The sequence below is a fragment of the Balaenoptera ricei genome, chromosome 10 (genome assembly GCF_028023285.1).
Source record: "Balaenoptera ricei isolate mBalRic1 chromosome 10, mBalRic1.hap2, whole genome shotgun sequence".
Taxonomy (NCBI): Eukaryota; Metazoa; Chordata; class Mammalia; order Artiodactyla; family Balaenopteridae; genus Balaenoptera; species Balaenoptera ricei.
The window spans coordinates 41,406,597-41,426,287 of NC_082648.1; the positions used below are offsets into that span (position 1 = coordinate 41,406,597).

At 49.0% G+C, this 19,691-nt stretch overlaps 1 protein-coding gene across 1 annotated transcript; it reads right to left on the reverse strand.

Moving 5' to 3' along the window:
* Positions 1-2,163: 2,163 nt before the first annotated feature.
* RND1 (Rho family GTPase 1) lies at positions 2,164-8,795 on the reverse strand. Its single transcript, XM_059934571.1, has 5 exons — positions 8,586-8,795; positions 7,733-7,820; positions 4,998-5,107; positions 3,990-4,124; positions 2,164-3,274 (listed from the first exon to the last, which is right to left on the reverse strand). Exons 1-5 carry the CDS (start codon positions 8,703-8,705, stop codon positions 3,029-3,031), a joined length of 699 nt encoding a protein of 232 aa, XP_059790554.1. The 5' UTR covers positions 8,706-8,795; the 3' UTR covers positions 2,164-3,028.
* Between the last annotated feature and the right edge of the window lie 10,896 nt (positions 8,796-19,691).

Sequence of the window (19,691 nt, forward strand, 5' to 3'; positions counted from 1 at the left end):
CTCTAGGCGCGTGGGCTTCAGTAGTTGTGGCGCACGGGCTTAGTTGCTCCACGGCATGTGGGATCTTCCTGGACCAGGGCTCGAACCCGTGTCCCCTGCATTGGCAGACGGATTCTCAACCACTGCCCCACCTGGGAAGCCCTAACTTTACTTGTTCTTCTAATAGTATAAGATGGGCATTATCTCCATTTTACTGATAAGGAGATTGTGGCCCAGAAAGATTCTAAGTCCACATAGTTAAAAGAATGGAGCCAGTATTCAACTCCAAGTTCATTTAATTTCAGAGTAGATGCTCTTGCCCCATTTCCAGGCTACCATTCTCAATCATCTTTAAAGATCAGTAAATTGAGACCCAGAAAGTTGATGAAGCTTGTCCAAGTTCAGAGTGGCAGAGTTCCCCTAGTATTTGGTGCACACATCTCTCACGGCACATGTAAGACATTGAGCTTAAAGGATACTTGCATGGTTTGTCCTACCCTGCTAGTTCTTTCACAAATATGCATCTTTGGAGATGGAGACAGAGGGACTACATTCTAGTAAGGACCATAGGGAGAGAGTCTCCTATCTAGGTACCACATGGCTAGCAATAAGGGGCCCATGGAATTACAGTTAACATTGAGACTGGGTTTGAATCCTGACTCTACTACTTAACCAGAGTATGATCTTGTACAAGTTATGTGGAATCTCTGGCTTTTCTATTTCTTCTTTTATAAAAGAGGGATAATAATACCATTTGCCACACAGGATAGGATAGCAGAGCAGTAAAAAGTGCATGTTCTGTAGAGAACAAACTAGTGGTTACCAGTGGGGAGAGGGAAGGGGCAATATAGGGGTAGGGGGAAAAAAGAGTTATTATGGGATTATATGAAATCATGTGTGTGAAACTTTTGAAAATTGTAAAGCACTATAGAACTTGAAGACTCATTCAATTTTTAAAAAGTGAAAAAATAATTAAATGGTTAAACTTAAAAAAAAAGTGCATGTTCTGGAGCCAGGTTGCCTGGATTTGTATCCAGGTTCTATCACTTTCTAGCTGTGTGACCTCAAGCACATTAATCTCTCTGAACCTCAGTTTCCCTGTCTGTAGAATGATGTCGGTAGTAACTCATAGTGTTATCACAGGAATAAATAACATATAAAGAACTTATAAGCAGCCCTGACCCATAGTAAACATTTAACAAATGTTAGATATTTTCATTTATGAGGTTAAATGTGATAATGTAGAGGGGATCGGGAGTTTGGGATTGGGAGTTTAGGACGAGAATATGAAAAAGAATATATATATATATGTATATGTATAACTAAATTACTTTGCTGTACAGTAGAAATTAACACATTGTAAATCAACTATACTTCAATAAAATTTTTTAAAAATACTAAATTGAAAAAAATGTGATAGTGTAGGTAAAGCACTCAGCACAATGCTGAGCACATAGTAAGTACTCAATACACAGTAACTATTTCCAGTACACTAGGAAACTTGGAAAAAAGAGCTATAAGCAGCTGAAGAGAAGGGATGTTAAGGCCCCTGAGCTGCCATCAACAGGCCATGGACTTGGAAGTTCCAGAAAGCAGAAGGCATCACCTCACCTTGAACTCAGAGGAGACCAGAACCCTTGGAACCTCCCAGCCTTGGCTTCAGTCTGTCTACCTTCTGCAGGGGTTGGGATCTCAGCAGCTTGGATCTCCTTCTGATGATTCCACTGAACCTTGTCTCTCTCCTCTAGACTCTCCAGGGCAATGGTTCTCAACCACGAGTGATTTTGCACTGAGGGACATTTAGCAATATCTGGAGACATTTTTGGTTGTGACAACTTAGGGGTGTTACTGACACCTAGCAGGTAGAGGCCAGGGATGCCGTTACACATCCTCCAGTGCACAAGACAGCCTCCACAACAAAGCATTTTCTAGTCCAAAATGTCATGTGTTCTGAGGTTGAGAAACCGTGCTCTAGGGCTAAGGAGATCTTCATTGGCTTAGCAGGACTTGGGTGGGGAAGGGGATGAGGTGAGGGTGGGACAGAGGGAAGAGATCCTTGTAGGAGGTGCCAGGGAACAGTGGAGGCAGCCACTCTGCAACCCACAGAAAGGACCTCAAGACAGCTTTTCCTCATTATCGAAGACCAAAGGAAATAGAGAAAGGAACTAAGAATACGGAGCCAACTTCTTTATATGTGCTATATTGTTCAGTAATAAATAGGTTTTCTTCTTTAAACACAGAACATATAACAGACTGAAACACTCCCCCCTCCCCCCGGTTCCAAAGACAAGAGTCTATAAAACAAATGCCAGCTATACTGCCCTAAGGGCAGAAAAAGTCTGGTGACCCCCACCCAGTCCTGCGTCCTGCAGCACCACCACCCCCATGCTGCAAGAGAAGGGGGTCTGGGGCTTCTCCCTTGGACCCTGGGGACTTAGGTGAGAAGCATGTGAATGTATGATGTCACCTCTCCATGAGGCATGGGCTATGCAAAGATGAGGTTTCCTTCTCATTGGCTCTGACCAGCTCCTGCTCTTCTGATTTCAGTTACCAGTTACGAAGCACCTGGGCTCAGCTCCCAACGGAGCTGCCTCTTGGCTTCCCCACTCTCCACTCCTCTGCGGCCTTCTCGGAGGGGAAGGGAAGGGCTCAGGGACCCCTCCCATCCCCTGGCCTGCATGGAAACACTGTGTGGAAGAGGCATGATGCTGAAGGTGAGGCTCCTGTAGGCCCCCAACCAAAGCCATGAGGCCAGCATGCCCCCCCAAAGCCCCAAACCTTTCCTGCCTCTGGAGCGGAGGGCACTGGGGCAGCCGGCCCCTCCACCACCTAGTGCCTGGCTTGGGGTGTGATGGTTCTTTCGCAGTGTCAGGTCCTCAAGCCGGGCCTGGCTCTTTCCTTGTCCCATTCCTGTCTCCTTCCAAGCCCTCACCGTGGCCATCTGAAAAACTCACGTCCAGTGTCCTAAATTGTCTCCTCCTCCCTCTCCCCATGCCTCTGCAACCCAAGGGAGGAAGTGGGAGGTTGTCTCCCCTCTCCAACCCCCATTTCACATAATGGAACAGCTTTTGGCCTTTTCCTTCTTGAAGGTGGAAGAGATGAGTTCGGAACGACTGGGGAGGTGGAGCAGTCGCTTGGAGAGGCTTCGGACAGGGCTCTTCGGGGGCACTGGGCTGGGCTTGTTCAGACACACCATGGACGCCGTCCGGAAGATGCTGTGGATACTCTTTTCTGAGGTGAAAGCCGAGCCTTCCAGGTAGATTTCTGCACCCAGCTGCTTGGCTATTGCACAGCCCTGCGGGAGGAGTGAGGTCATCAATGCAGTGATCCAAAATGGCTCTGAAACACTGCCTTCTCAGGTTAGTGGTCCTCCCCAGGGCTGCTCCGATGGACCCAACTGCCAGTCTCCCACCATCACCCTCTGCTGATTATTTTCTGAAGGTGAAGCCTGACTGCACCTTAAGTTACCTGGCACACTTTTTAAACCATACTGATGCCAGAACAAGTAAATCAGAATTTCTGGGGTATGCCGAGGCGTTAGGATTTTTAAGAGCTCCACAGATGATTGTAATGTGAAACATTGGTTTAAAAGAAATGATCCTTACACTCCGATGTGCATAAGAAGTTATCCAGGGACTTAATTAAAAATGCAATTCCCATACTTTTTTCCCAGAGTGACTCTATAGGTAAGGAGTCAGGAATTCTAACAAGCACCTCTAGTGATTCTAATGCAGATGGTCCTCAAAAAAAAAAAACCAGCTGAGAAACACTGGCACACACAGGAATGGCTCACCTGCCAAACTAGAGCATGAATCTGGGTAAACTGGTACCCAGCACCTCTATCCAGGTAACTAGTTTCCTGATTATAGATGGCCCCACAGCATACCAATTCTCTCTTGCCATAGTGAGTGAGTGTGAGCAGGGGCCATATTTCAAGCCCTCTCCTGTAGCCTTCCCCAGCTCACCCCCCAACACACACGAGGGCCCACACACACACCACACACACACACCTGCTCGTAAGAGACGGGTGCCTGCTTCTGGTGGGACAGCTCCATCAGAGTGCTCAGGTCTGTTCGCAGGTCTGTCTTACAGCCAATAAGCAAGACACGGGTGCTGGGACAATAATCGAGGATTTCCGTCCTCCACTGAAGAGCCGTGCAAGAAGATGGGAAGGAGGAAGGAAGGACAGTCAGTGGCTGACGGACACCCGGAGAAACCCAGTTGGTAACATCACACACACCATCCAGTATATCACCAGCTCAGCCCTCCCTCTGAGTCACAGCACCACCACTGCACTAATTACATCATCTTCCCGCCCATGAGGGCTTTGGGGCCACAGGAATGCTGATCCAAGAGTCTGTCCCCAAATTCAACAGCCCAGTCACCAGAGAGAGCACAGAGGCAAATCTCCCACTCTCTGCCAAGCATATGGGGCACGGGTCTGCCCCCTCAACCCAAAGGGCTTCACAAGTCCAGAAAGCCAGGAAGAAGCCAACCAGTCTCTTTCCAAGGGAAGGAGATAATCCCAGAGTCTTCTGGGAAACTAGGCTAGTTCCACAAGCTTTCCTGGGACTCCTCAGTATGGGCAGACCTTGCTACTCGGACCAAGGCATTTCCTACCAGCAGTTCAGCTCAGGCCTGCCTGGCTTGCCCTGTCCGGAAGGCCTGGGATCAAGGTCTATAAAAGCTGCCACCAAAAGGCCCCTTCCCCGACCCTCAAACCATATCACCAGATGGTTCTCTACTCTCAATCCCTCACTTCCTGAGTCTCAACACTCCCCTCCCTTGCTGGGCCTCTGACAGAGCAGTGCAGGATAGGGGCAAAGGCAGGATGCAGAGGGGACCGGAGATCTGGGTTCTAGTCCCAGAGCTGTAGCTAATGTGGCCTCAGGCAAATCTCTTCCTTCCCTGGCCTCAGTTTCTTCCTGTTACACAAGAGGGGGTTAGATGACAAGGTCCCCAAGATTCCTTTTTGTTCTCAGGCTGAGCTAGAGATGGCAGAGTTTATCCAGCCTTACCTTCTTGAGTGCACTGTCCACTGTCTCTGGACGGCTGATATCAAAGCATAGTAACACTGCATCTGAGTCGCTATAGCAGAGTGGACGGACATTGTCATAGTAGGGAGATCCTGGTAGAGAGGAGAGAGAGCTGTTGGTGAGCCATGGCATTCTCCCTCCCTACAGGCCTAAACCCAAAGAGCCCTGGGAATACCATGCTTGGTCCCTTAGGTGAGATGGCCCCACCCATCTCCCAGGGGAATGTGCTCCAGCGCAAAGCTTGGGACCTGACCGCCTGCCAGAAGGCAGTACAAGAATATCATCTTCCTTAGCCCTAAAAAAGGGAAAGGGGGCAAAATAAAAGGGAGGTGGAGTATAATTTGGCCCTGTCTGGATCTCCTACGGTGGGCTTAACTGAAGGTCCACCAGTTTTCTGAGTCCCAGGGGAAGCTGCTCCTACCCCTACAGAGAGACCAGGCCTTGTTTAAGGTCTCTTTTCTAGAGTCTGCCTGCTGCCAACCTCTGCTCTAGGGTCTCCCCAGTGAAGAAACAAATCTGCCTGTTATATAACTGGCTGCCCTGCTTCTTTGCCGTGGGGTCAGAACTCTACGAGGCTGGCAGGGGAGGGAGAGCATCAAGAATTCAGTGTCCCACTCCTCCTCCCACCCAAATCAGCTTACGCTGTAAAGGGCAAAAGGAAAGCTGTAGCCCCTATCCCAAGATCTCAGGGAGGGGTTCTCAAAGACAGCAGCACCAATAGCTGGGATTTAGAGGCTCAAATAAGGGTCCTTCACTGGGAGGGGAGTAGGCAATGCAGACTCAGGTGGTCCAATACGGGAGAATGCTAGGGGTTGAGCCTGCCCCCCTCCGCCCTGGGGAAGGAAGAGTAGCAGATTTGGAACCCAGACAATCCGTGCTCAGAATAGCAAGCAGCCCCTCTCCCTGAACCACAATCGCCATGGAAACTGGGGGGAATCCAAGCTGAGGCGGGGGGGTTAGTTGTAAAAAAAAAAAAAAAAAAGGAGTAAAGGGGAGTTGGGATAGCTGCCTGCTCCTTCAGCAATTGGCCCCCATCCCTCTCTGAGGTGGGGTCTTATCACAGCATCACTGAGCAAAGGGAGCGCTGCAGCACTGGGGAAGGGGGAGGGGAGGAGGCCTCCATTCTGGCTCCAAGCGATCCCCCTCCCCTAAGACCAGCAGGCGAATAATGGGAACAGGTTCCACCCTGGCCCCAGTGCTGGGAAGCCCCATCCCACACACCCCTGCCTCTCCTTCTTCCTTGTGGACACCTCATTTGAAAGAGGGAGTTTGAGGATGACTGATAGCCTGCATCCTTTCAGAACTTGGGGGGCGGGGGACGGGTGGGGGGGATGCGACACAGGGAATAGAGACCACCTTGCTGACTTTCCATTATCTGGACTGGGATTCAAGGGCTGCATTCTGACTGTGGGAGGAGGAGGAAGGGCTCTTTGGGGTGGTGGTAGTGAAAAGAGATGAGCTGCAGTAAGATTCTGGGAAGATTGAGAGGTGGGCAGAGTACAGCAGACGAAAAACCATACATCATGCAGCCAAGCTGCATTCCAGTCCAATCCCGCCAGCACAGCACAGTCCGGGATAACCAGAATCCTGCCTCCCAGCCCCTGGAGCTGCAACGGAGGAAAGCATACCAGGTTGAGGAATTTCTGTTTTGTTTTGGGGAGTGGGGAGCAAAAGGAAGTCTCATTTTCTGTTTACCCATCCCCTACCTCCACTCTTTCGAGACCTCAAAATTGGATGATGGGAATAATAGCTCTTTGGAGGAGTAGGATGGCATATTTATATGTAACAGGAAACCCCTAGTGATTTATAGTTCCTCTTTAAACTCAGCCTGAATATGCATTTTTTGGAGAGAAGTGGATTTTATTTTCTTTCTCCTATTCCTGGCTTTTAGTCCTTAGTTATGACTCTGAGCTCAGTCTATTAAAAAAGGACTGGGCTAAAGAGATAATGAAGGGGTCAGAATCAAAGCAAAGGATAGACTAGCACTGAAGGTTTAGGGATGAGAGGCTTGAAACATATTGCTTTCTACGATCCAGAAAGACAGAGCATCTTCTACCTCAGCCCAGTCAGAGCCAACACCACCCCCCCAACTATGTACAACGTGACCATGCCCCATATTAAGCCCCCACCCTCCAAAACACTGACGATGCATCGCTTCATCCCTCAACCGCAGAGGTATGACAGTGGGGCTGAGCTGTGGCAGGCAGGCAGGCAGCAGTGGCCCGAGATGGAATGCAGGAGAGAAAACTGAGTCAGGAGAAATATTTCCCCCAAAGCAGGCTTGTCTCCTTGCCTCACCCACAACCTCCAGCAGCACTGCCTCCTGCCTCTTCTTTGGCTTTGCTCTGGGGCAGTAAAGGCTGTGCGTACGTGTGCTGGGCGGCAGGGAGTGGAAATGGAGAAGCCCTAACTGCCTCCTCCAGTAGTCTTCTGGGGTCCATCCACCTCACCATCTCAGCCCTCTGAAGGATGGTGCCAGACCCAGAGAAGTGAGTAGCTTCTGGGGTTTATCCACTCTGCACCCCTGGACCAGCCAACTGAGTTCGCCAAACCCTCCCCCCAACCCCAACCAAAGAATCTTCAGGTCCCCTTCTTTCAGTTTCCTGGCAAGCACCAAACTCCTTCTCACCGTCAAAGAGGGAAACAATTTCTGAAAGACAACAGCTGCAGCAGACCAGTAGGGGTGGGAAGGGGGGACTTGTGGCCAGCAGTCTTACCTGAGGTGTCCCAGAGACTGAGCTCCACTCTCTGTTCCTCTGTCTCCAAGCAGGCTGTGTAATTCTCAAACACAGTGGGCACATACGTCTGTGAAAAGAGAGGAACTATTCACACCCTGGGCGCCCCTACCCTTGTAACCCTCCAGTTAGTGCTGGCTACACAAGAAGCCACTCATCCTAGTGAGACACTAAAGTGGCAGGAGATAAGGAGAGGAGGGGATACCTGGGGCAGGAGGGACCACATGGGACAGGAGGGAGGGGAGTGTAGAGGCACAGGCACTTTGCTCCATCGGAGTAAGAAATGTGAATGACTGCCAGGGACAAGCCCCCCATATCCTAGATGGTCAGGGAGACACACACACACAAGGATTCCTCTTGTCCCCAGATTTGTCTGTCTTCCAATTTCAGAGCCACAAGCCAATTCTAGTGCTTTATCTTTTCCCCACAAGCCCCTTGGACCAGCAGGGCAGCAGAAAGGAGCAGCAGAAGCCTGCCTGGGGACAAGCGCATAGAACCTTTGAGGATGGGTGAAGGGACGGATAGGTATTACGTCAAGAAGAAACCCCAGACTCTCAAATGCCCCCAGTTCCCTCTCCCAAGAGCAGACTCCAGGATGAAGGGAGGTAGGAGGGGATTTGATGGGGGGACCTATGGGTGAAGAGGTGAGGAGGAGCCTGCAGAGCGGCAGAAGTGGAACAGGTCTCAGGGGAAGCTAAGGCAGGGCGGTCCTCCAGCCAGAAAGCGGCTGAGGATGGGGAGGGGTGAGACAGCTCCCCTGGGCGGGTGGGAATCTACCCCCAGCAGGCATGCGGGCAAGGAGGAAAGCTGGCCAGCGGTCAGGCGAGCAACTCACCTCGGGATAGCAGTCTTTCGCCAACACCTGTAACATAGCTGTCTTCCCACACTGCACATCCCCCACCAGAACGAGCTTACATCTGGCCACGATTGGCTGGGGGGCCCGTCTCTCCTTCATGGCTGCAGCCTCCGCGGGACCTGGACTCGGATTCAGAGAGGAGAACGTTGCGCCAGGTGCGTCTCAGCACTCGACCCAGCCGGATTCCCTGTCTCTCTCCAACTGAAAAAGAGCCCGGCACAGCCTCCTTATATCACCCTGGCTGAGCCAATCACAAAAGGGGGCGGACTCTGTCACAGCCAATCCCTGAGGTGGGATCCCCTCCAGCAGCCAATGGCAGGAAGATCTGAGTCAGAGCCCTCTTTTTCCCTTCCCTTTCTCTTAAAGCTGCACCGTTGCTTCCTCTAAAAGGGGATTCCCACGTTGTTTTGCATTTGTATTGGGGTTGGGGGTAGGAGGGGGAGTGAAGCAAAATTTAATGGTCTTGTGTGGCCACCAATTAGTGTCAAAAACAAACTAGCTAAGAATGTGGATAGTGAGATCAAGCTGGAGTTCCCAGGAGAAGAACAGGACTTGCCTAAATTGTAGACAGGTGGCACCCCTTGGGGAAGGGTTGGTCCCAGAAATTTCACCCCTTTGTTCTGTCTAATCCCCACCCAAACCAGTTCCCCCAGAAGCTCCTGCTGGACCCCTTTATCAGCTCCTGCTGGACCCCTTTCAACGCCTGTCCCTTTCTCAGAAATCACCTTCACCCAAAAATAAATAAGTTAAAAAATTTTCTTGCGTCATCTGGAAAAAACCCACAGAGCTCCTGACCCACAGATGGGCAGAGAGAAAGGAATGAGGGAGTCTGGCTAGTGGGGATGGGAGCAAGGAGTACAAAACAAACAAAGTCGCTGTCTGTTCGGCCAGACAACCTCTCACTCCAGGCCTGGCAGGAGCTGCTTTAGGAGTGTTTGTTCTGCTGCTTGGGTTCAGCTTCCTGGATGAATCAGGCACAGGTCCAATTTCAGGTTGACACCCACTGACGCTGATGTACTGCGTGTGTCACCTGGTTAAAGTCCAGAATGGAAGACTGGACCTGGGATTTGGGGGTTGGGAAGCTGGAGGACAAGATGAGGTTGAGATGAGCTACATAACTGCCTGCCAGCCCTCAGCCCTCAGGGCCCTTCATCTTACTGCCTCTCTGCTAGACAGACCCATGGGATGTACGTCCACAGCCTGAATAACCCACTGATTATTCAGGAACCAAGACAGCCCAGATGAGGTCTCCTGGGGATAAGAGATTGAAGTAAGACTGACCTTGGGCAAAAGTGACAGCACTCCAGACTTCTTCTCTAGGTCCCTTTACCTTGTCAAGCCCAGTGCCCCTGGAGCACGGCCGGGGTCCTGTTCCATCTGAGCTTTACTCTAATTCACCATCATTGCTGCCCCACCCAGGGATATTTTCCCTGTTACGAAGGATGTTTAAAAGTCTTCCCTGGGGACTTCCCTGGTGGCACAGTGGTTAAGAATCTGCCTGCCAATGCAGGGGACATGGGTTCAGGCTCTGATCCGGGAAGATCCACATGCCGTGGAGCAACTAAGGCTTGTGCCACAACTTCTGAGCCTGCGCTCTAGGGCCCACATGCTGCAACTACTGAGCCTGCGTGCTGCAACTACTGAAGCCCACGCGCCTAGAGCCCATGCTCCGCAACAAGAGAAGCCACTGCAATGAGAAGCCCACACACCTTGAAAGAGTAGCCCCCGCTCGCCGCAACTAGAGAAAGCCCACACGCAACAACCAAGACCCAACGTGGCCATAAATTAATTAATTAATTTAAAAATCTTCCCCGGACCCAAAGGGACAGATCTCTAAGGATAAGATTGCAATGCCCTCGATAGACAGGAGAATGGAGAGTATTTTGAGAATGTAGCCTAGCCAGTGTGCCTCCCATCAAAGCCTATGGCATCCAAGTCCAAGTTGCTTGGCTAAGGGCTCTGAGGCTAAGTCCTGCACTGTCCTCTGCCCATCTCCTAAGGCTCCCCTTCCAGGGATCAGGAATCACCTCAGGGAACCTCCAGGGTAGAAGGACAGTTATCCAGGTGCTACCATTGACTGGTTACCCTCCTCTCCCAGGCAGGCTCTCTGGAAGTTTCTTCCCCCTACCATTCCCCAGGCCTCATCCTCAGCCCTCAGGTAATGTTCTGCCAATAGAATTTGTCCTCTTCTTGCCCTTTTCCAGCAGCCTGACAGCTTCTCTGAGTTGCCCATAAATATGGTTTGGGAGCGTTCCAGAACAGCTGTAAGATCACAGACTGCCTCAGCCTGGAGTCCTCTCCCTCAGCCTTTTTCCTGGTGTCTCCCTCCCTCAGTCTCATCTGGACTGAGTTCTGGAGGCATCAGTGGGGTTCCCATACAGCCTCTTAACCCTTAACTGGGTTCCCTCCAATGGCAGCCCCAAAGGCTTTAGCCCTGTCTCTCCCCCATGTTCTCTACCAGCCTGCGCCTACACATACCCCCTCCCAAACCACTTCAAATAAACATTCAAATAAATAAAAACTGTTCTTGCTCTGCAAACAGCTTCCTCTGGCTTCTAATAAGATTGCCATTCATAAGGTCCACTGGGATAGAAATTCTGGGAGCTGGTGCTAACACTGCTTCTTCCCTGAGTGGCTGCATTTCAGGGGCGAGCAACAGAAAGCCTGAGCCGTGAGATGGAGCAGCCCCCATCATGGCTGATTCTCAAGATGTGTCTCCAAAGGTATTTTGTGGGTCACAAGTTTATGAGTTGTGGGGTGTGTGTGTGTATGTGTGTGTGTGTGTGTGTGTGTGTGTGTTCAGAAGGCAGCATGGCAACATGAAAAAAGGATGGAGCCAAAATTCAGCTGGTCTGGATGTTGGACCAGCTCTGCCCTTAACAAGCTGTGTGTGTTTAGGAGTCTCTTCTCTCTTTGGGCCCCTGTTTCCTTGAAGGTAATGTGAGGGCTTTGGACTAAATAAGGGTTTTTTAGCCTTTTTTTTTTTTTTTTTGCAGTTAGACTCCCTCCCCCAAGTTTGTTCAAACCTCTTCCAAGTGTGTTTATTTGAAAATCCGAAGCCAGAGTAATAAATTTATAAGACTGTTCTTTTCCACCAAGACCAGAAAAATTTTAAACAAGGTTATACTTGAAAATGTTATCCTAAGGTGAAAGAAGCTAGTCACAAAAGGCCGCATATTATATGATTTCATTTGTATGAAATGTCCAGAACAAATCCAAAGAAACAGAAAGTAGATCAGTGGTTGCCTGGGGCTCTAGGGGCTGGGGGAATGGAGAGTGACTGCTAATGGGTACAGGGTTTCTTTTTGGGGTGATGAAACTTCTAAATTTGATTGTAGTGATGGTTGTACAACTCTGTGAATATACTAAAAACCACTGAATTGTACAGTTTAATTTGGTGAATTGTATGGTATGTGAATTATACCTTGATAAAGCTGTTACTTTTTAAAAAATAATTTATAATTCCAAATCTTCTTTATGGAATCTCCTTGTTTTTTTTTTTTTTTGATTAATTAATTTATTTATTTATTTTTGGCTGCATTGGGTCTTCATTGCTGCACGTGGGCTTTCTCTAGTTGCGACTAAAGGGGGCTACTCTTCATTGAGGCACGCAGGCTCTAGAGCACAGGCTCAGTAGTCGTGGTGCATGGGCTTAGTTGCTCCGTAGCATGTGGGATCTTCCCGGACCAGGGCTTGAACCCATGCCCCCTGCATTGGCAGACAGATTCTTAACCACTGCGCCACCAGGGAAGCCCTCCTTTAACTTGTTTTTCTTTTTTAAACTTGTGTGGAAATGTTCAAACATTTAAAAAGGTAGAAAGAATAATACAATGAACCCGTAGGTAACCAACACCCAGCTTCAATAATCATCCACACAATCTTGCTTCATCTATCCCCCCACCCACTTCTCCCCACTACACCTCCTTACTGGATGATTTTATTTTTTATTTACTTTTTTAAAGGATTTTTTTGGGGGGCCACACCGTGTAGCATGTGGAATCATAGTTCCTGGATCCGGGATCGAACCCACGCCCCCAAGCATGCCCCCTGCACTGGAAGCATGGAGTCTTAACCGCTGGACCGCCAGGGAAGTCCTGGATGATTTTAAAACAAATTTTGGACATCATATCGTTTAATCCATAGAGATTTCAGTACTCATCTGTAAAAGAAAAGGATTTATCGTTAACATAATCAAAATACCATTATCACAACTAAAAATAAATAACTCCTTAATATCACCAAATATCCAGTCAGTGCTAAGATTTCCCCAGTTGTGTCACACATTGGTTTAGTTAAATCGGAATCTAAACAAGGTCCACTCGTTGAATTTCATTGATATGGCTCTTAAGTGTCTTTTATTTCATAGGTTCCATCTCCTTTTTTTCTCTCAATTTATTTGATGAAGAAACCAGGTTGTTTATTCTATAGTGTTTTCCACATTCTGGATTTTGCTGATTGCATCTCCATGGTGTTGTTAACATGTATTCATAGTAAACTCCTTTACAAACTAAATCTTATGCGGTATTCCAAAACGTGAAAAAAGATGAAAAACAAAACTGCAGTGGTTGAATCAGAATTAGGGACTTGCAGTGGGGCTCACTCAGCCTTCTCTCCCCTCCTGGCGTACCTCTAAGGAACAAACTCCAGGGAACACAGTTTAAAAACCACTAGCCTGGATAATGTGTGTGTGTGTGTGAGTGTGTGTATTTGTGTGTGTGTGTGTGTACCACACATTCAAAGCTCAGGGCTGCCCTATCTTTTTTTGGCTCTGATTACTGTGATAAGGTCCTTATCTGGGACAGTGACATAATATACCAAGGTGTTCAGTGTGGTAGCAAATTCAAATCCACTCTGACTCTTACCAGAGGGTACACAAACCCAGTACTTTCTCTGCCCTAGGGATCCTTACAAAGAGCTCCCAGGCACCCTGCCACCCTGCCAGGGGTCTAGCAGGGCAAGGCCCATTCTCCCCTCCTTAATATGACTCAGGTGCTCCACTTCTCAGTTCTAAACCATAACTTCTCATGATCTCAGGGATCCCTGGTTCCTGGCCATGGGAACACCTGACCCTTTGGGCTTTTTAGCTAGAGCAGCCACTACAGTGCTAACCAAGTTTTTAAGACTCAGTACCTGTCTTCACGGAGTTTACAGCAATGATGGGGAGATAAAGCAAAAGCCTGGTGGGTAATTGAAACCAAGTGCAGTAGGAGTGCTGAGGAGGGAGGGGTCAGATCTGGTTAGGTGATCCTGGAAGGCTTATCCAAGAGGATGGTTTCACCTGGGCCTCAATTTTATTTATTTATTTGTTGGTTTGTTTGTTTGGGCTGCGTGCGGGATCTTTAGTTGTGGCATACACGTGGGATCTAGTTCCCTGACCAGGGATCGAACTCGGGCCCCCTGCATTGGGAGCACAGAGTCTTAGCCACTGGACCACCAGGAAAGTCCCTGGGCCTCAATTTTGATACAAGATTGGTGAGGCCAGAGGATAGATGCAGGAAAATGCTAAGTGTGCCCAAGGACTGAATAATCAATGCAACCAGCTAGAGCAGATGATTTAGGGGGGTGGGGCAGTTTGTCTGAGAACATAATTAGGAAGGGAAATCTGGTACTAAAATATCATTAAATACACTTAAAATCTGAAATATAGGAGTTTGTAGTTTTAAAAAATACGTACAAGTATACTTGTATGTTTTTCTTTTTTTTTAATTAATTTATTTTATTTTATTTATTTATTTTTGTCTGTGTTGTGTCTTCGTTGCTGCGCGCGGGCCCTCTCTAGTCGTGGCGAGCAGGGGCTACTCTTCATTGCGGTGCGCGGGCTTCTCATGGCGGTGGCCTCTCCCATTGCAGAGCACGGGCTCTAGGTGCACGGGCTTCAGTAGTCGTGGCATGCGGACTCAGTACTTGTGGCTCCTGGGCTCTAGAGCACAGGCTCAGTAGTTGTGGTGCATGGGCTTAGTTGTTCCACAGCATGTGGGATCTTCCTGGACCAGGGCTCGAACCCGTGTCCCCTGCATTGGCAGGCGGATTCTTAACCACGGCGCCACCAGGGAAGTCCCTGTTTGTTCATTTTTGTGGCTTGGACAATGTTTTTGTTTTTGCCTGTGTTTGGATGCGACTATGAAGAGGGCTTATTCTTGATCTATCATGGGCATTGGGTGGCCTCGTTTGATGTTGGTATTCTGTGAAAGTGTTACATTCTATAGGAGAAAGCCAAAGCCTAGCTATGAAGGCCAGGCCTATTCCTGGGGCTTTTCTCTTTCTTGTGCTCTTGTGCTCCTCTTTCTGGGAGCTGGGTGGTGTTATATGAATCTGGTGAGAGATAGGAAGGAGGAACAAAAGGAAAGAGAATTTTCTAGGAAAACTTCCTGGAGGAAGTAGCATTGAGCTATGATGTAAAACAAGAATAAGATGCTGAGAGGTAGGCCAGGGTATAGGCAATGTTCTAGGGGAATGGGATGGCATGGAAGCAAGAAATGGAGGAAGATGACCAGTGAATGCATGTGTGTTTGTGTGTGTGTGTGTGTGTGTGTGTGTAAAGGCTTATATAGGAGGAGAAAGAAAAAAAAAAAAAGCTACCTGAACTAGACTAAGAATTAGGAGGAAAAAGACAGCTGAGGATGGGGCAGGAGGGGAAACAGGGAGGCGGTAAAGACAGTGATCCTGAAGAAGCCTTGTTCTGTCTGGTTTGGGCTGAGTTGGGGGGTGGGAGTGGGGAACAGAGGAGCAGAATGTGGCCAAAGTGAGTGCAGCTGCCATACGTGGAATAGACACTCGGAGCACAGGACAGTGGCGAGACCACAGTACGTAGGGCTTCCTGCCTTCTCTTGCCACCACCAGGGCTTGGTCAGGACCAAGGTGGCCGCTTGCTGAGTGAGTGGTAGGGAGCCCTCATGCTAGGGGGAATTCTATGGGGGGAGAGGACCTTAGGAACATGGGAGTCAGCTGGGAAATGATGTGAACCCTGAGCCAGGCATACTCCCTTTCCAGTTTCCCATGTCCAGCCACTTCCTCATCCTCCAGTGTGGCAAATCCCTCACCCTCCTCTTCTCTCTCAGCTCCTTCTGTTCCCCCTTCATTACAGCCTCCCTGCGGACCTTTGTTTTGGGGTTTTTGTTTTTTCCTTTTTTTTTTTTTGGCTCCATTAGGTCTTTGTTGCTGCACACGGGCTTTCTCTAGTTGTGGCGAGCGGGGGCTACTCTTCCTTGAGGTGCGCAGGCTTCACATTACGATGGCTTCTCTTGTTGCAGAGCACAGGTTCTAGGCGCGCGGGCTTCCGTAGTTGTGGCACGCGGGTGCTAGAGCACGCGGGCTTCAGTAGTTGCAGCGTGTGGGCTCAGTAGTCGTGGCACACGGACTTAGTTGCTCCGCGGCATGTGGGATCTTCCCGGACCAAGGCTCGAACCCGTGTCCCCTGCGCTGGTAGACAGATTCTTAACCACTGCGCCACCAGGGAAGTCCCTCCCTAGGGATCTTTGTGTGTCCACTCTCCCAGGCTCCTCCAGGAGGTCCTTGATCAGGCAAAGATGGACAGAAGTATAACTTTCCTCTGCCTGCCCTCAAATTTCTTGCCTGCAAAAGCAAGGCAAACCTGTTCTGGTGGGAAAATGACTGTAAGGAGACTCAGTTTCTCTATTTCTAAATGGCAAGATTAAAAACAAAACCAAGAAACTACACAGGTCATGTCCATCCTCTGCTTAAGTCTTCCTATGGGGTCAGGTTCACTTTGAATAAAGTCCAGTTTCTTTTAGAGCCATACATGACCTGCCTTGCCCCCCAGCATTTTTCCCCTCTCCCACTATGCTCCAGCCATGCTGAACTTTTGCTTCCTCCAATCATGGCTCTCAAACTTTTCTGTCCCAAGTCATAATCAGAAATACATGTTACGGGCTTCCCTGGTGGCACAGTGGTTGAGAATCTGCCTGCCAATGCAGGGGACGCGGGTTCGAGCCCTGGTCTGGGAAGATCCCACATGCCGCGGAGTAACTAGGCCCGTGAGCCACAACTACTGAGCCTGCGCGTCTGAAGCCTGTGCTCCGCAACGGGAGAGGCCGCGACAGTGACAGGCCCGTGCACCGCAATGAAGAGTGGCCCCCGCTTGCCGCAACTAGAGAAAGCCCTCGCACAGAAACGAAGACCCCAACACAGCCAAAACTAAATAAATAAATAAAAAATAAAAATAAAAGGAATTCCTTTAAAAAAAAAAAGTAAAATAAAAGAAATACATGTTACATCACAGCCTAAAACATATATACACTCACAATTTATGTACATATACATTTACTTATAAATACATATTTACAGCACACACACACGCATTCATGCTGAAATTACAGTTCCCCGAAACATTCACCTTTACCAGGTACAATGTACTCTACTTGTACTTGGGGCCTTTTCACTGCATTCCCTCTGCCTGGAGTGCCCTGCTCTTTGATTGTCCCCACTGGTACCATTTTATCCCTTAGTTCTCGGGTTTAGTGTCATCTGCCCAGAGAGGTCAACTGGACTGAAGTAGCCACTTGACCATTCCCTTTCATGTTCTCTGGCACTTGTCACTATGATATTTTTCTGGCTTATGTTTTTAATCTATTTTTTTGTTGATTGTCTTTCTCCTCCACTCTGATAAACTGGACTTGGTGGGGGGGTCTTTTCGCTACTGTTTCCTGCCGTATCCCCAGTGTCTAGAATGGTGCCTGGAGCACGGCAGTGCTCGGTGAATGTTAATAGAACGAAGGAATGACCCTGATCCAGACTCTCTCTCTCTTTGGGCCCCAGCATCCTCATCTACAAAACGCGAGGCTGGACTTACTCTCTGGATGCCTTCCGGCTTACCTACAGTCCAGTGTTCCAGGGCACACCAGAGGATGTGCCCCAGGTAACCAGCGTCTGGCAGTGGGTGGGATGGAGAGGGTCAGGCAGTCACCTGTTAGCCCACAAGCCTGTTCATTGAGGACAGATACTGAAGAAGGACAGAAACTTGCTTCTAGGTTAGTGAAGGCCAAAGGTACAAACCCAGGCACAGAGCAAATAATGGAAAGGCAGAACCGGAGCCAGCCAGACATAACGAGGACAAGCATGTTGGTACTTCCTGTGTGCTGTGCCCTGCCTGCATTGTCTCACTCAATCCTCAGTCCTCTGAGGGTCCTAGAGGTGGTACAGGACTTCATTAGCACCTCCGCTCAGGAGTCAGCCCCACCAGATTCAAAACCTGACTCAACGCTTCCAGAGGCAGCACAGGTGGAGAGCCCAGGCTCAAGCCACGTGGCCCAGGTTTGAATCCTGTTCCCAGCAGTTCCTAGTTATGTGAACTGGGTGAATTATTCTTTCACTGAGATTTCTCATGTCTCCAGTAATTGCGTTACTTCACATTCTTTCCAGCACTTCCTGGGGATTGGGAATCTTAAGCAAACTAGGAGTCTCGCCTGGGCTTGCCATCCCATCTGACCCCCTGGGGCTCCTGGCCTCTGGCTACAGCATGCCAGTTGAAAGCCTTGGCTCTGTGTTCAGCAGGCTGAGGTCCGTGTCCAAGACCTCAAGCATTTACTACCTTGTGACCTTAGGCACCCTCTGTGAGCCTTGGTTTCCTAGGCAGGGATTTTGGATTTCCTGGGCCAGGGTTTCACCCACAGCTGGGACATTCTTCTGCTCTCCAGTCTTAGTCTCTCCACCCCAACACTTCCTCTTCCCTGAGGGAGACAAAACAGAATTTGACACAGAGAGCTCTGAAGTCCATTATTATTAAGAGCCTTGCCTTCCTCCTTCCGGTTTTCTCCAGACTGAATAATCCTAATCCTTTTCTCATGCTTCGCAAATCTAATTCTCAGCCCTTCCCACACCTCTCCTCTGCCACCTCTCGATATCACCTGTGTCTTCAGACACTGGCGGCACCAAGTCCAGCTCCAGGACTGAGTGACATGTGGATGGAGTTGAATGAAAGAGGGCTGAGAAATAGCCCCGCGTCCTGGAGGACCCTCAGGTTCATTGAATGACAGCTCCATTATCAAGGCCTTTGCCACCTACAAGGCACTGGGCTCAGTACTTTCCTTGCATTATTTCACTTGAACTTCTCTACAACTCTATTAGGAAAATGCTGTTTTATTGATGACGAAGCCTAAACCTAATTGGTGGGGTGAGGGTTCCTAGGTTCATCTGGCTTCCCAGCTCCTCCTTTGAATCAGGGTGCTGTCACAGTGGGACAAGCCAAGAACTGCAGAAATAGAACTGCAGAAATAGAGCTGCCTCTTCTGAAGGGAGGGAAAAAATGCCAGAGTGGGAGAAGTTTCCAGGAGGGAAACAAGACAAAAGTATAGAAAGGATGAAAGATCCAGAGACACATACAGTTCAGAATCATGTTACAATCGACATTTATCTGTGCTGAGGGGATGGGAGAAGCAGTGAAGAAAGATGGGTGGGATAAGTTTGGGAATTTTCAATGGAAGGTAAGAATGGATGGGGTGGGGCAGGGTTGAAGAACGGTCATGGAAAGAAGTGCCCCAACCCCCATGCCTGTGAAGAACCGAAAGATCAGGAAGGTGCTGGTGTGTGAACTGTGTTTATTTTTTCCGAAGTCTAAAAATACAGTGAAAAGGAAACACACACACACAGACTAACCTAACCAGAAACGGGAAAAAACCGTCATGGCAACAGCTGAGAAATCGGAGTCAGGAATTTCAGGAACTGGGATAACTTGTTGACCTGAGCTTGGAAATTCCGCCTCATGACGAGGCTCTTGAAAGCTGCCAGCTTCCGATCAGAGTCTGGAGCACTTTCCAGCAGCCTGGGGCGGGGCAGAGAAGGAAGGAGGAGATGAATGCCTCCTACTGAGAGGGCAGACCTGTCACTCTGAGGGGCTGTGGGTGTGGAATGAATAAGGGGTGGGGTCCTCCATTTAGCCCCCTCTCATAGTAATAATAACTATGATAAGAATAACCCCTTACCAAGTGCTCACCAGATATCAACAATCTTGTGGAGGAAGTAAGAATTATGATCCCTACTTTACAGATGAGGACTCAGAGGCACAGAGAGGTTAAGTAATTTGCCTAAGGTCTCACAGCTAGCAAATGGCAGATCTAGGGAGTTTGAAAT